Here is a 16,054-nt window from a genome sequence, read left to right as displayed (position 1 = left end):
GGGGAGATGCTGAGAACTGCCTGCGGGCTGCAGAAGCATCAGTCGTGGAGCTCACCAGCTCAGCTCTAAAACAGCTTCAGGGGAAATGCTAGACTTTGACCTAGCTCTAAGGTGTTACATTGGCAGTGGGGAAATACGACTTGGTTACCCACTCTTCCTCCCCAGCCCCTGAAACCTGGAGACTTGCAGCACAAATGATGCCCCTCTTGGTCTCATTTTGGTGCTGCCATGGCCTGACCAAAGGCCATAGTGTCTAGGGGCTTTCAGATGATGTGAGGAAGGCTGGTTTTACATCTAGGAGCTCTTTCTCTTCAGTGCTGTGTTGAAGCATAGGCTAGCTCTACTGCTGCCCCGAGCTAGAGGAATCCTTCCTGGTGCCCAGGCGTGGTGGTGGTCTTGGGGGGCAGATGGTAGGGACTGCACTCCCCCGGGCTGGGACATGCTCTGCTTTCAAAATGGATTGTTGCGAAATTGCACCTGCTTTTCTGCCAACTCAAGCCATTTTTGGCATTTTGGTGATTGGAGCACAATTAACTCTTCTCCAGCGGCCAGCTTTGCTTAATGAATCCTGAAGTTCCTGTGGTCCTTTAACCACTTAAGGGCTCTGGGATGGGACTGTTGCCAGTGTTACTGGAAGATGTTGGTTTAAATACCGAAGAAGGAAATTGCTCCTCTGAAAATGCATTTTGGATGCAGAATGCATGCTAGTTGCTAGGAGGATTTCAAAACCTCCTGCTAGATGCCTTTCAGATGGGGTGAATCTGAGTGTCAGAAGTCTTTTCTGTTTCCAGGACAGCGACTGGTCAGCCCAGGCAGCGCAAACGAAACTTCTTCCATCATGGTAGAGTCAGTGACGAGGTCATCGACTGAAACCTGCTATAGTGCCATTCCCAAATCCACCTCGGATGCCAGCAAAGTGGTTTCCCGGGGAGCAGGACTCTCAAAGGCTTTTGTGGGTCAGAAAAGCTCCTTTTCTGTGGACTGCAGCAAAGCAGGTAAGGGTATAGGAACTAGCTGTATGTTATGGTGGCTTAGCTGGGTGGTTTTTGCATTAAAACATCATTCAGTTAATTGCGAACTCTGTGTTAGGAAAGAGGAAAAGCATGACTTTGTGAGCTGGCAGCTATGAATTAACGAGAGCTCTTAGCAGCAATCTGAGACCTGATTTCAGCTTCAGCTGTAAATCAGCATTTTGTGAAGTTGAAATTCAGAGCTCGAGGTGCTGATCTGGCTGTAAAGAAACACTCTAAGTGCTGCATGGTGCTCACCAAATCAATCTTAAGAGGCTATAAAGATTCCACGTCCTCTCCAAATGGCTTTTCTTAGCCAGGAGCACCTGAAAGAAAAATGGGGTTATGGCATGAGAACAGGCAGGTTGCTAAGCTTAAGCATCCCTCTTGGTGCATCGCAGCCTGTAGTGCCAGATGTTCCCATAAGCTGAGTGCTGATCACCACCTGCAGGCGTTGTGGTGGGCAGAGGACAGGCCAGCTGTGCTTGCTGGTCTCTGCTGCTGACTTCTAAGGAAGTACCTGAGAGGCAGCGCCTGCTTGCTTTCACAGTGTTCATCTCTCCTGTGCTGTAATTAGATAATGGTAGCGTGTCAGGTCCAGCAAAGTGCACAAATAGACCCTTGCCTCTATGAGATTGAGGATTTTTAAATAAAATTCCCTCTTAAACCAAACTACCTTAGCCATACCTCAGATTACTGCTCTGAATTGTGAATTAAAATAACAAAATCTTGTGGTAATATTATGGAGCTAATGTGGTACAGTCGTCACGCTTGTTTGTTTAAGCTTATGAATGCTAACAGTCTGTTGTTTTGCTTTAGGTTCAAATATGTTGTTAGTCGGCGTCCACGGGCCTACAATACCGTGCGAAGAAGTATCCATCAAGCATTTGGGCAGCCATCAGTACAATGTGACCTACGTCGTCAAGGAGAGGGGTGACTACGTCCTGGCGGTGAAGTGGGGCGACGAGCACATTCCTGGGAGTCCTTTCCATATCACTGTTCCTTAATCCCAACCCACATCCGAGTCAGTCTGTGTGTTTGCAATTCAGATGTAGAGTTATACTGGGTGCAGTCCTGTTGCAAAATGCAGTATCTAGATACACACGGCTCACATTTCAATACGCTCAGAAGTAAATTCTGTAACTTTGTTTTTACAAGCATTTCACTTCTCTTCTACTTATCAACATAATGTAAATCTATTTAATATCCTCTTCAAATTGTACCTTTGCAGTACTGTCCAGGTCACTGTCAATGTTTGGAGAATCATGTGGATAACTAGACACTAATTTCCCTTGTGGATGTTAAAGACTTTAGATGTTAATTGAAAACTGGAATTTGTCTTTGTAATTGGGTATCTTAACTACTGATTTTATTTGACTGGAGACTTTACATTTTAGTTATGGAATATGACTTGGGCTGTCCCCAGTTCAAATTCTTTTCTGTAAAGAAATGAGATAAAACTGGTACTATAATAGGTGCCTTTGTATACTTGATCAATTTTAATGCTTAACATAATAAAAGGCTACTAAAAGTGGCTTTACCACTCAAATTTAAAATGTTTTTGGAAATGCATTGCTAATGGTTTACATTTAGGAAAAGTTTATCTTTTATAGCAGACCAAAAGCAGACTTAAAATTCTTTCCTGAGAGCTTTCAGCCCTTATGTTAATGCTTTGTAAATCTATACAGGTAGCTTTTTGGCCGTGATGCTAGCAATGCGTTTTTTAATTAGCTTGGGATTCTGGTGAAATTTCTAAAACTTTGCTTTACAGGTAACTCCCAACACGCTTACTGATTTATTTTCTTTTTAAGAACAACTCCCAGTTCGGCTGCATTAAATAAAGTCCCTAGCTTGCCAAGCCAGGCATAGCTCTCATCTGAGTGACCCAAAATCCACGCAGGTCAGAGCACAGCAGTCTAATGGCGAAGGGATCAGCAGTTTCCCTGGCTGCTGCTGGGCAGGCAATGAGTGAGATGGTGCAAACCCCTCCTGGGCATGGAGACCCACATCTGTACTTGGGTAGTGGGCGGGAGGGCGGGTGGGTGTGTAAATGTGCTGACACAATGGCAATAAGACCCAACAAACCCTTGGTTTTGGTGCAAACTGTTTTATTATATCTCAGTCCAAGGACGTGCCTGAAGCATGCTCATCTCTTCCAAAATTTCCTTTAGTGCCGTGAGGGAGATTCATGCTTAGGGTCAAGGAGAGAAAACTTCCATTGTAACTTATATGTTTGTCCTGGATTACTCAATACTACTTTCCAAGTGTGTATCGGAATTGCTGTCAGCTGCTGGGGCTTTAGTAAAACTCTCCAAATGAGCTTTAACTCTGTGATTAGGAGAAGATAGGATTTGTTGAAAACGTGTTGAAATGTCACTGTCTGTCCCTATGGAGAAGTTCACGCTTACAGTTCTGTAGTTACTTGTGGATGCACTACCCTTGAGCACAGTTGATTTGGGAAATAAAGGACGGTTGTTTGTTTTTTTACTGTGCTTTTTTGTGCCTTAATGTGAAATGCTCACTACATTGTAAACTAGGAAGTGAAAACAAAATAAACTGGAATAAAATGCAGGATTGTAAAATTGTATCTTATAACTTATTAAATAGAAATGTTTGCTTCATTAAAATGTGCATGTTAAAAACAACACCGGGTTCTTTTCATATGTAGTCCATAAAGTCCAAACCAAAACTACAGCGTGTAGCAGCTCCAGACATGCCAAGTGACCTCCGGACCACGAGCCATGCAGGAGGCATCCAAAAACTTGGGCCTAGCTTCAGTGCCATTGTATGTTTTCCTGTAACCTCACTTATTTTGTTGCTAAAACAAAACGTATTGCAAAAGCTTAAGCCACGGCATCAGCATGGCAGGACGTGACCGTGTTGTGCCAGGTCTTTCTGCACAGACCGCGGTGATGGGGGATCAGCGGAGCTGGAGAGCAGAAGTGTTGTGGGGTTGCGAGGCTGCTCCTGCGTCGCTGCCAGCGGCACCCATGCAGCTCTCTGGTGCTCTCCAGCAGCACCGTGGGGCTGTTTGCAGAAGGTGGCTCCTGGCGTGGCACCTCAGGCCAGCCGGCTCCAGTGCACGGCTATGGAAACCAGCAGATGTTTTCCCAAACACAGCTCCCACTGGAAACACCACTGAAACCCGAGAGGCAGCGGGCCAGGAGCTGCTGCCAAGGACTTTCCTGCCCCAGGTTTATCAGATTGTTTCCTTTTTGTAGTTAATTGTGTTTCATTAGCTTTGTGCTGTGTCAGCTTGAAGCTCCTATTTAAAATTTTGAAAGGAAAAAAAAAAAAAGCCTGAATATAGTTGTCAGGTTGAGTAAACCTGAGAGGCTTGTGCCTGTGTAACTGGTGTTACCCAATTGCCCTGCTCTTGTCAGGCCTCCTCTTGCCTGTTACCACTTGGTCTAATCACGTTAGCTGGAATTAAGGAGAGTTGTCTGAAGTCGATGGGCTGTGATCATTAGCTTGTCTGAGGGGTTACACCACGGGGTTACACCACGGCAGGCAGGCTGCAGTGGGGCTGGGATGTCGGTGTGCCTGGTTACCGGTGTCCCGGTGCCTCTCGCCGTGCTCCTTCCTGCCATGCCCTGGGGTCTCGCCTGGGAGAGAGACTGGGAGGAGGACTGCGGGGTGAGCTGCACAGGACGGCCTTTCTAAGCCCACTGCCCTGTGGCACCCCACTGATGTAGGCCCAAATTCGTGCATCCTTTTGGGGGAAAACCCCAAAGGAAAACCCAAGGCTTGGCAGGGCCCGGGCACAGGCCGGTCAGAGCGCAGGCTGCGTGGCTTGCGGGGGCTCTTCGGAGCTTGTCCAAACAGGACTTGTGTTGTTTCTCCTCAGGTACCAGGTGGCCCTAATTCTGTAGGCAGCCACGCATCTGCTTAATTCCAGTCTTCTGAGCGGACTGGCTGGTTTTTAAGCACGTGTGTGTAGTGCCACAGTGTGGCTTCTCCACAGCCTCTCATTGCCGTGGCCTGCTGGCCTGGGGACATGTTTTCCTCAGCCACCTCAGGCTTGCTGCGTCAGCGCCTCAAGGCCTGGCTCCCTCCTGCGGCACCGCTGCTCCTGCTCCAGGCCACCAGCAGGAGAGCCCTGTGGACCTTAAATATACATTTATATTTTAAAGGCAACCTAGCTTATTTCTTCTGGAGCTTGTGCTAGGTCTCGGACTGTGCAGAGTACCTCGTGTGTCCAGGACGGGTCTCCCTGCACCCCCTGACAGGCATCGAGCTGTTCTGGTGTTCGTGACGTGCATCGGCAGTGCAGATCGCTGGGCTGTTGCTTAGCAGGACTGTTTTTATTCAGATTGTGCAAATCCTGTAATCATTTCCCCCTCTAATTGTCATTCTGTGGAAAGCAAGATTGTGAAATTTCCAGTTGTTTTATTCTGTGGGCAGTTTTAGCGTCCAAATGTATTTAAAACTGAATTGATTTTATTTTTGCCTTTTTTTTTGTTTGTTTGTTTTTACTCTGCATTTTAATGCACTTGTCTTGCTTAAAGGAAACAAACCACGTCCTAATTGCATTTCAAAGACTGCCCAGAGAGATTACGTACAAACAGGCATCGGTTGGCAGCAGCTGGGATGCTGAAGTGAGAGTGTTAACGCAGGGCAGGGCACAGAGCTGGGCAGAAGCAGCAGGACAGGCTGCAGCTGAGTTACCCACCAGCAGGTCCCTCTCACAGAAGGGCATCGAAACAGCCCTGCTGCCAGAAATCCCGCGTGTGCTATCCTGCTTCCACGGGGCCGCCTGGGAAAAAGCTTTTCCATTGCTTCCCTACGTTTCCCAGGCTTGCAGGGTTTGTTGCCAGGGCTATGAATTCATATTGCACGCTTAGAAAAAATACTGGCAATGTCACGAGATCAGGCTGGATTTATGGTTGTGTCGCTATTAATTTGAGTGAATTTAAAGTGCATTCTTCATACAACACGAATGAAAGGCTAATATATGTGAGTTTTAAAAAAAAATTGATAGGCAAAATATAATTTAGCAGGACCCAGAGGTATGTTTGACAGCTCCTTCCTATGATGAACTGCCTTTCTGCAGGACCTTGGTACTGCAAATATTTACATATATGCTGAGCTTGAAGCCTGTGAGTCTTCTGAGCCCTGTGGAGGAGCTGGCCCTGCTCTGAGAGGTTGCGAGGATATTTCTTTCTGACAGCAACGTCCTAAGGATTTTGGGGGGAATTGGGGGATTTTTTGCATCTGGCATCACTGAAAATAGCTGGGGCCAAGCCCCCTCCTAGCTCGGAGGCACAGAAAGGAGGTCCCAGTCCAACTACCAGCATTTACAGAGCGTTTCACTGAAGGTTTCTATCTCCTTTGCCAATATGTAAATTAACGCCTATAAATCTGCCTTCTGCCTAATAGAAAATACCGTGCAAATGCCGACAGCTGAGACGCTATATTTAAAACGACACCTGAAGCATTTAACCTTGTTTTTTCCTTCCTGATAGACAACCAGAGTGCACAGAGAGGGCATTCATGCTTTTATACCAGGTGACAGATGGTGAAAACGTGGCCTCGCGTCTCAGGAAGGCAGGGGGGCTGAGCAGGAAGACCCCCCCCCCCAAAATCCCAGCTTCTCGACGCTGTCTGCCTCAGCTGGGCAGGGCAGGCTTCCTCATGGTCACCGCAGCGCGTTTCCAACTGCAGCCTGGGTTTGTGACCGGCTCACCTACAGATATGGTGAGACCAGGGCCATTTTGGGGGCAACTCTCGAGGGTCAGTGGGAAGGGGCTGCATGAGGCGTGTGTGGGGATGCAGGTCCGTGAGGCTCTGCGGTCGGAGCTGCGTCTCCTTCCCGTGCCAGGTCTGCAGGCGGTGGTGCCGCGGTATGGGTGTCCGGATAGCGCGGGGCCCACGCAGATACTGGGATTTGCAGCGGTGCCACCACAGGCACTGGGATTTATAATGGTGCCACCAGGGGGGGCCATAATAATATTTATTGCACGCGTAGCTCCCCACGCGAGGGGTGGAGAGAGGCTTGCGGAAGGCAGAAACCGGTGTTATCCTGGGCGTGGGGCTTACAGAGGTCGTGGAAATGCTTTTAATGACCAAGAAAGCAGGCTCCCTGATTTCTCTGCCTCTGATATTTCTGCTGCTGGCCTGCTTTGAGGTGAATGCACAGCACAGCCCGCTTTGGGGCTGCAGCCTGGGGGCTCGCTGCACACCCCGTGTTTGGTGTGGCTTTGGTGGGTGGCCAGTGCCTGCTGCTGGCCTCCCCTTGCCACAGGAGCAGGAAAGCAGCAGGAGCGCTGGAAGCTGTGCAGGCTGGAGTTGCTTCTGTTTGTATTCGTGCACAGTTAAACTTTTGGAAAAGCAAAACAAACATGGGTGTAAACACAAAGAAGGGGCTGTGCTGCACGTGGGTATCGCTGTGCTGGAGGAATTTGGAGCTGGGGATGCTTGTACTGCTGCAGAGAGGGGACAGTCCCCAGTCCTGCTGACCCCAGTTGGTTAAACAGCACGTTCTGATTGATGATGATTTATTTATCATTTCTTAATGCTCTCCCAGCGTTGCATTTTCAACCGCAGTGTGTTCTGTGCCAGTTTGCTCTGGGGCACATGCAGAGCCCCCCCAAACGGCCAGATCCCCGTGCAGATTTGTACTGGTGTCCCCCTGCTCTTCCTGCCACCGGTACCCATTTCCCCATTCTCCCAGCCTCTGGTACCCGACGGGAGGCATGGCGATGCTTGCCCAGGGCCAAAGGGCTCGGCACCTTTTGTTTAGCTGAACCCCTTCTGCTCTTTGTTTGCGCTTGGCCAAGGCCCTGGTGGAGGAAGCGGAGAGTTCCCAGCCTCAGAACAGCCTCTTTGTTTCTCTCCCAGCCCTCAGCTGAGACCTGGCTCGCGCAAGACAAAGTCTCCCCGGGCCATTTCTGATTTCTAGCGTGAAACTCCTGTTTGGTCATAAATAAAGCTCCAGAAGCCTCCTTCATCTAAAGAGGGGCTTTGTTCTGGCTGCAGAGCATCCAGGATCCCGGAGGCTTGAACTATTTAAAAACCTCTCTGCAGCTGGGAGAACTGGGTAATGATCCCCTGGTGTGGAAAATTCAGAGAAGGCATAAACTGTTAAAAGTTTATATATATATATTTGCAATATTGTCTGATGAATGTGTGGGATAAGCATAGGAATATATCTAGAGACCTGCTGCACTGACCGTACAAGCTTTGGGCACCTCCCAGCCCCTCTGCAATGTTACGAAGCGATGCTGTCTGTCTGCTCTGAGTCCTCCAAAAGTGCAAAGGAGCAGCACTTTGCAGAAGATGTCTCTCTGCAGTTCAAATTCTCATCCTCTGTGCCATCCACAGAGTGCCATCTGCTAACACCATGCCCCATGCTGCAGCCACTGCAGTGATTAGTATCTGAGCATGCCTCTTGTTCTCAGATGCTGGATAAAACATAATGTTCGATGTCGCAAATAAGGATAAACCTTTTTCAGTAACGCTTAGTCATATTTACATATTTTTCATGATTGACTATATCCATTATTACTTTGCTGGAGTGAGCTTTGTTCCTGTGTGCATTGCCTCTTTCTGAAAGCCAGAAAGCATCTGTCATGTGGACTAAGATGCGAGGCCAGAGACTTAGATTGATTTCAACCTTCACATGAAACATCGCTGCTGTCAGCCAGACAGTGGCATTTCTATAAAAATCCCAATGTAAATATTTGTTCTAAATCAGGCTCTTTCTTTCCTTTTGCCTTGGCTGGGACATTAATCAAGGGAGCTTATGAAATGCTGTATCACTTTCAGATTAATTGCTACTGAAAATTGGGACTGTTGCTGTCCCCCTTTTGGCATGATCTCCTCCAGATTTATTTTCTTTCTTCAAATTCTTTCTCCCCAGACAGGCCGTTTTCACAAAGGCCAAACTGTTTTCCTCCCCTACAAGAGTACCTTGTTTGCCAGCCCTCCCCTGGTCAGCAGACAAAATGAGGGGCGTGGATTAAGGACTGTGAATATTTGCCCTCACAAACTGTTGGATTATTTGCATGTCAGGGTGCTGAAATCAGATTTTAATTGCAATTTTGAGCCTGCCCTCCTTTCACCTGACCTCTGCAAGACTTCTCACCTGAGGCTTGTGAGCCAGGAAGGGTGGGCGCACCTGGCAGCGGGACGGGCGTGCAAACACCCGTGTGTTACTGCTGCTGCCTTGTGGCTGTGTCGGCGCCGAGAAGGGACTCTTGCTGTCTGCCCATCTGTCTTTTCCTTCTGTCTTTCCCCAAGCCCTTGATGCTGTGAGCGCTCTGCATTTCACAGACCGACCAAGTAGTCGAGTTCAGCGGCGTTCTGCATGTTTTTCATTGCAAGGTGCCACGCACAGCCCTGCATCTTGTCGGTGGCAGCCCTGAAGCACAACACGATGCAGAGAGGTCCTGCAGCCCCTCTGCTGCTGACGGGGGAGTGGTGGAGCCAGTGTGGGGGGCCTCTGCCCCTCGGGTGTTACAAATAAAGCACGGGGAAGCATTTTGTGTTACTGCTTTACATGGGTAATTGGTACAGTAAGTCTAGCGTGCTGCTTCTAGATGATTTATTTTTGCTGCACTTACAATCAGGAAAATAACCTGAAGGTTTAATTCACCTTCGCACTCTATTTTTGGTTTAACAAACTCCTTTTTTTTTTTTCCCCTGCTAAATATTGCACTTGCTGTGAGTATAGTGATGCTGGTCTGCTGAAAGACCTGGTGGCATCCTTGTATTGTCACTCCGTGTGAGCAGATCCAGCATGCTCATGAGTTTGCCTGGCGATTCTTTCTTCCTCTCCTCTTCTTTGAGAACTTGGATTTTATCCAGTCGAAGAAGCCGCCCTTTGCTTTCAACTCAAACTCCACCGGGAAGTGGTCGCTCACCCCCAGCGCCTGCAAGAGATGGGCACAGGGGTGCTGGGAGCATCCACGCGCCTTCCAGGCCCTGTTTGGAGGGGTTCTGGTGGCGTTGGGGGGGGACACGTGCATGCTGTGTCACTTTGGGAGGATGCATGGCCCAAGCTGTGCCCGTGTCTGCACCTCCCTGCTGCAGGGAGATGGCTCTGTGCTGGCCAAGGTGCGCCGCGTTGGCCCTCCTAGGGGAACCCGGTGGTGCCGCGTGGGCTGTGCTGTGCCTACCTGCTCCTCGGTCATCTGGAAAGCCGTCTGGAAATCAAAGATATTGACGGAGTGCGGCATGACGGCTTGGCTGAGCTGCTCCCCGCTGACCACGATCCTGCGAGGGGCGAGGGAATGGGGCACCGGTTCCACAACCAGTGGCAGCCGTGCCGGTGGCCGGAGAGGTGGCCTCCACGCAGGCACAGCTACAAAAGGTTTGTCCCCACCTGGGGCTGGCTGCGGAGAGGTGCCAGCAGCTGCTGTCGTGCCACAGCTGTCTGACTGCTTTCCTTGGCAGCGAGCCACCCAAATACCTTGGCCTTGGAAGCCAACGTGCAATGATGTGCATCGAAACCCACCACAGAGCTCAAAGCAGGAGTCTGGACACAGAAGCCACCGAGGACTGGAGTGTCCCAAAGTCAGGCTTTGGTGCAGGAGCTCATTAAAGGGGTTGAAGCCCTGGCTGCCCGTGCTCTAGCAAGCTGCTGCATGCCCTGTCCCTGCCGAGGGAGCTGCCTGCCCCAGCAGGACTTGCCGTATGCCGGGTCCGGGCGAGGCTTCACACCAGCTGTGCAGAACAAGGCTCTGCGTTTGTCCCTTCAGATTATGAGTGCAATAACAAGAACCTCAGCACGAAACCGGGGCACAAAGCTGGCATCGCCAAGGCCCCTCTGCAGCAGGGCAGCTGCAACTCTCCCTGCTGATGGGATGATTTCAGATCCATCCCCAAAGCAACGCAGTTTGCTTTGTCTGATGGTCAGTGACACCTTCCCATTACTTTTATTTTTTTTGATGAGAGTGTTTTGTGCAGGGACTGGTTGGGCTGTGAGCTGTTTACCTGTCATATGGGCAGCTTGTGCTGCTTTTCACCGTGGTGTCATTTTTGTCACCAATTAGCCAGGCGAACTCCGAGTAGGTCCTCAGCCGGATGTTCTTCCAATGCTTCCGGGGAACGTAGCTGCACCCGGCGTTGAAGTCCCCCATGAAGACGAAGTTCTGCAAGGCAGGAGGGATTTCAAAGGCAGTCGTGAGGACAGATCTTCAAAATAAGACCAGTAAGGGTTTCCATGGTCCGCAGAAGTGACGAGCGGCCCTTGCAGTGCGTGCAGCGAGCGCTCAGGAGCGCTGTGGGGCTTGGCAGGGGCCGTGCACCCAGCCTGCTGCTGCCTGTGCCAAGCTGGCACCCCCGGGGTGCACAGGGGAGAGGCACTGCTGATGTCAGGGGAGGTTTCCCTGATCTGGACCCACATAAGAAGAAAAACCTAAATATTTTACAATCCCAGGGAAGCACACACTAGTCCATTAATGGAAGAGCAGAAAAGAGTATGAAAAAAAAAAAAAGGTACTTTTCCTGGAGGACGTTCTGCACCTCTGCTGTAATGTAGTTACCAATGAGCTGCTGATTTTGATGGCTGTGCTGCTCAGGATGAGCCCTGCGCTTCCCAGCTCCATCCCTGCCTGGCTGGGAGCCAGAGAAGGGGCTGGCAGAGAAGGGGCAGGCAATGCACCCCTCTGAGGTGTGGCGGTTTTACCGGGGATCACATTTACTGGTCAAAAGGTGGAGACCTCAATGAACGTACGTCAAAGAGATGCTCAAAATCTGGGGCTCAGTGTCAACAGTTTTCAGGTTATCAGGCTCTGAGTACTGTGCGGGGTGAATGAGTGTCAGAGCTGCTATAGTAACACATATGTGGCAACCAACCTTGGTGTCCCAGCGCTGTTTTACGTCTAAATACACATCATAGAGCTCGTCGATCTCCCGTACTGCCATCTCCGGTGTGGTGTGCAGAGGGACTACAGCGAACTCTTTGACAGCTTAAAAACAAAGCAAAAGAAAAGGAAATAATATAATGGTTAAACACGCAATGAATCACAAAGAGACTGGCTTGGAAGCCAGAAGAATTTTCTGAAAGAAGAAACAGCTTCTGCTTTGGCTGCACATCAGAGGATGTTTGCTGGGTAATTGCAGCATCTGCAGCACGAGCGCCGAGGCCAAGCTGGGGATGTGAGGACATGCCATGCTGCTGCAAACCTGCTCCAGACCCAGTGCCACCAGTGCAGGACAGAGCTGCCAGGCCCCTAGGGCTGCTGAGGGGCAGGTGCTGTGGCAAGGGGCTCGGACGCTGCCCCTTACCCACCCCAGCCCCGCCACCAGCAGAAGGACACGTTTCTGAGAGCATCCCACCAGTTTTTGGCGACTGGAACCAGACAACGAAGGGCTCTCTGGAGAAGGCATCCTCGTCCCCGGGCTGGGTGTCAGGGTACTGGTAGGTTTGTTTCACCGATACCAGATTTTGCCTGCAATGGAATAGCAGAGCTCCTGGAGGTGCTCGTGGCTCGCTGGACGTGCATCCCGTCCCCATGCTGCAGGAGGGCAGGGTGACGTGCTGTGGACCGGCCACGGACGGGCGTGCTGTCCCTCCCGAGCTCACTTGCCTGTAGATGAAGGCGTACTGCTCCTTGTAGGTCTTCCTGCCCAGCCGCCCGCTGACCATGCAGCTGTATTCCTCCTTCTGCCCTTTCGTCTGGCTGGAAGGAGAGGGGCTGCCTTAGCTCGCTCCCGTGTTGCCAGAGGCAGAGGAGCTGATGTCCCACGGGTCTCACATCAGCGCCTATGCCCCGGGTGAGAGACTGGCTGCCTGGCTTCAGAGGGGGATATGGAGACAGAATCGTCTTAGAGATGGGCACAGACTGAGTGTCGTGCCCAGTTCTTGCCTGCTGTGAGGTTTATTTATTTCTAAGCTTTCCTTAGAAACATCCAGCCCAGGCTGTGGTCAGAGCTGGTCTGTGCAGCCCAGGGACGCCCGCCTGGCCACGCGGCCTCCTGCCCTCCCGTGGTGCCCGCGCCTCACGTGTGCTGGCCCAGGGGCACAACACATCGTTTTACCCGGAGAGCTTCTCCACCAAGAGGGGACACGTCCTGTTCTTGGCTTCCTTTATTTCCATCAGCAGCATGATGTCGCAGCGAGAGATGATCTGCAACAGGAAAGAGCTGAAGCAAGCCTGGAGCATTAGGAAGAGGCTAGAAAGAAGTGGTTACTGGTGCGAAGGAAGTCCTTTGTGGAAGGAGCAGAGCGCTGCCCCCGGGGTCCCGGAGGCGGGCAGCGACTCGAGCAAAGCCCTTCTCCTTTGGTGCTGCTGCCGGCCCACGCAGGAGCTGGGAGAGGGAACTTGGGAGCAGAGCATTTTTGGGGCTGCAGTGTGAGCTGGTTTTGTTGTTCAAATTTTGCGGGTGATATTTGTGAGAAAGAGCCCCTTTCGTCCCCTAAAACCATAGCAAATGCATATACTGCCATCATTTACTTTATCTTGCACGTAGCACGGACTATAGTAAAGACAGTCCCGAACGGCAGGTCTAATCCCTTTGCAACAAACCCCTCTTCTCCAGCTCTTCACAACGGCAGGATTAAAGCACAGAGAGCAGCAGCCCCTCCTGCTGCAGCTTGGTGCACGTGGGCATGCTACGAGCACCTGCACCACGTCCTCCGCCACCGTGGTGTCACGGGTGGCGCTTCCAGGCTGCAAGTCCGCAACCTGGCTCCTTCCACTCGAATGGAAAAGTTACCTTCAGCTGCCACAGAGCTAGCAAGTTGGTGAGGTTTTGTTTAAATAAATTAGCACTCAGGTTTTTCAGTTTTGCACCACACTCCAAGATGATACTCTGCTATCTTGAGAATACACTTAATTAGGCAAGGATATTTCAGAATAGTTAGCACATGAGAAAGGTAAATAATGTATCGCAAAACAAAGCTCTGTGGATTCAAAGCAAAAGCTATTTTTACTGTGCACAGAAATTTTCATCCTTTTCCTAACTCAATTTCCAAAGGAAATAGCAAATGCTGTTTCTGTTATACTCTCACGCAAGCTAAAATAACTGTGAATGCCCTGCTCAACTGCAGGCTTGATTTTCACTCTAACAGTATAAATGGTTTCAATTATTCACTCATTCTTTTACTTGAAATTCAAGTATGAATAAATAAAGTGCGAGATTATGCGGATAAGAAGCCCCTGCAAAGCTCCACATCTGTTTCCCCCAGGCAAATGAACGTACCTTTACCACGACATCCATGACTTCAGGTCTGCCTATTTTTGTCTCTCCGAAAGACCTCACATTGAAGGAGCAGATTTTTAGGCTCAGAGATGGGCTGAAATAGAAGAGCGAGAACAAGACAAAGAGCAACATCTTCAGGGCCTCGGACAAAATGAGCCGCTGGGAGTGTGCCTATAAATATATACCCGTGTGTGTGCACGTGTGTGTGCGTTTGTGCATCCGTCCCCCTGCAGCCAGCTGAGAGGTCAAAACGCACGCTCAGTTTTGTCAATCAAAAGCACGAACAGGAATTGCCATTTCCTCCTTTCCCTCACTTCCATCTCCCAAGGCAGCACTGAGACTTTGAACTTCTGCCCTTTGGGGACAACCCGCTTTTCTGAGCTGGCCTCTGTGTCCCAGAGAGGCAACTGCTCTGCCGGCCCCCAGCACCCCTCCTGATGGGGAGGCACCCGCCGTGGGGTGCCCACCAGCCCTGGCCACCAGCTGGGGCCACCCTGGGTCAGGACCAGGCTCCCTGGGTGAGCCTGGAGGAGCAGGAGGTGGAGGGGGTGGGTGGTGAACGGGTCTGGGAGGCAGCGGTGGGGAGATGGGGATGCCTGAAGGGCGCTAATGGTGGGCACCAAAAGCTCCGGTGAGAGGGGATGGTGGTGGGATACCCTGAACATGGAGGGTTTGACTGTGCCCATGTTTTGTTCTGCTTCTTCGCCCTGGCTCAGCCATCCCAGCCCAGTAACGGGCAGGTACGTGACGGCCCCAGCCCCAAAATCTCCCAGCCAAGTGTCCCCAGCAAACAGCAGTCCTGGGCTGCTGGCCCAAGGAGCCTGCATGTGGCTCAGCCCCATGCTGCACAGTGGATGGGAAAGGAGGTATAACAAGAAGTCAGGCCAGATGGTGTTATGCATTCTGGAATTTTCTCTCGGTTGATAGCGTGCTTTCACATCCTCTCTGCTTTTCCTGAGAAAGCCCCACAGCCCCAGCGCACCCCTGCCCTGCCTGCACGGCCACGTGCTGGGGAAGGGCGGGAGGGCCCCTCTTAATGCCATATCCAGAAGCACAAGCTCTAATCACCACCTAATTAATTAAACAGGTTTGTGCTGTGGTCAGAAATAACAGCAACTGTCCTGGACACCAGGGGGACAGGAGCGAGCCTGTCCCAGCTGCTTTCTCTCCTTTGGGCCCTGCTTGGGGCCAAGACTCCACAGGAAAACAGTAAATTATAAAGTGATGTAAAGGGCCTTTCCACGCTCAGGAGTAGCCTTGTTTTAAAGGAGGTAAGTGGGAAGCTCCTCGGCTACAGATGGCTGCGTGTAATTTTGGGGGACCAAAGATTTGCTGTGTTCCCAGCTGTGGGTGGCCAGGAGGGAGAGCAGCAGCTCAGGGGGGTGAACCTGCCTCCCACCTCATCCTGGGATGCTTGTGGCGTGGGCACAGCCTCAGTGTGTGTCTGAGACACCAAAACGCCACATCAGGCCTGCTTGTGCTACATCAAAAACGTTTGCTGTGGTTTGCTGTGGTGCCTCTGAGGGCTTTTAGTCCTGAACTGGGTGCCCTGCCTCCTGCAGCTGTGTTTGCCCAAGGGCGGCTGCTGTCAGAGCCTGACTCAGCTCCACTTTCCCCTCCGGGCCGCGCCTGATCAGAAGTACGGCCGGCGTCACCCTCTGCGGAGGTGACAGCAACACAACGATGTTACTGGGTGGCTCTTGCTCCTTCCCGCACTGCTTTATCTCCCGGTTCACTGCTTGTACTCTTTGCTCCGTACCAAGCTGTAACACGCAGTGTGAGCCCTTGCCAGCTCCGGGCTGTCCCAGACTTGCACAAGAGCACCTCCAGCCACTCTGTGGGTGCCGTACCTGTCCCTGCCACCACGCGGGTGACAAGCACCCCTGGCACTGGCC

General features: G+C 51.0%; 2 protein-coding genes across 7 annotated transcripts in view; one reads left to right on the top strand and one right to left on the bottom strand.

Moving 5' to 3' along the window:
• FLNB (filamin B) overlaps window positions 1-3,655 on the top strand; it is an 87,862-nt gene extending 84,207 nt beyond the window's left edge. For all 5 annotated transcript variants that reach the window (XM_080606151.1, XM_080606150.1, XM_080606148.1 and 2 more), the window contains 2 exons: window positions 792-995; window positions 1,830-3,655. In XM_080606151.1, coding sequence (XP_080462277.1) covers window positions 792-995; window positions 1,830-2,017 — 392 coding nt within the window. In that variant the 3' untranslated portion in view covers window positions 2,018-3,655. The remainder of the gene's footprint in view (window positions 1-791; window positions 996-1,829) is intronic.
• A 5,884-nt stretch (window positions 3,656-9,539) lies between these two features.
• On the bottom strand, window positions 9,540-14,403 carry DNASE1L3 (deoxyribonuclease 1L3). 2 transcript variants are annotated; one of them, XM_080606242.1, is made up of 9 exons: window positions 14,345-14,403; window positions 14,160-14,253; window positions 12,996-13,084; window positions 12,545-12,637; window positions 12,294-12,406; window positions 11,811-11,923; window positions 10,947-11,104; window positions 10,130-10,226; window positions 9,540-9,883 (listed from the first exon to the last, which is right to left on the bottom strand). In XM_080606242.1, the coding sequence occupies exons 2-9, from the start codon at window positions 14,175-14,177 to the stop codon at window positions 9,755-9,757; spliced, it is 810 nt and encodes a 269-aa protein (XP_080462368.1). In that variant the 5' UTR covers window positions 14,178-14,253; window positions 14,345-14,403; the 3' UTR covers window positions 9,540-9,754. The 2 variants fall into 2 exon arrangements, with proteins under 2 accessions (XP_080462368.1, XP_080462367.1); XM_080606241.1 differs by lacking the exon at window positions 14,345-14,403 and having other exon boundaries at window positions 14,160-14,329.
• Window positions 14,404-16,054: the final 1,651 nt, after the last annotated feature.

The sequence above is a fragment of the Anser brachyrhynchus genome, assembly GCF_964034855.1.
Source record: "Anser brachyrhynchus genome assembly, chromosome: 10".
NCBI lineage: Eukaryota > Metazoa > Chordata > Aves > Anseriformes > Anatidae > Anser > Anser brachyrhynchus.
Note: the sequence above shows the minus strand (reverse complement) of the source record. Positions and strands in the feature narration are given on the sequence as shown.

Bases quoted from the DNA above. Each gene is read 5' to 3' on its own strand.
- DNASE1L3 (XM_080606241.1), bottom strand. From the start codon at position 14,291: ATGTTGCTCTTTGTCTTGTTCTCGCTCTTCTATTTCAGCCCATCTCTG. The intron at 13,085-14,159 runs GTACGTTCATTT...TTCCTGTTGCAG, and splicing joins TCATGGATGTCGTGGTAAAG to ATCATCTCTCGCTGCGACAT. The intron at 9,884-10,129 runs GTAGGCACAGCA...CATCTCTTGCAG, and splicing joins TCCAGATGACCGAGGAGCAG to GCGCTGGGGGTGAGCGACCA.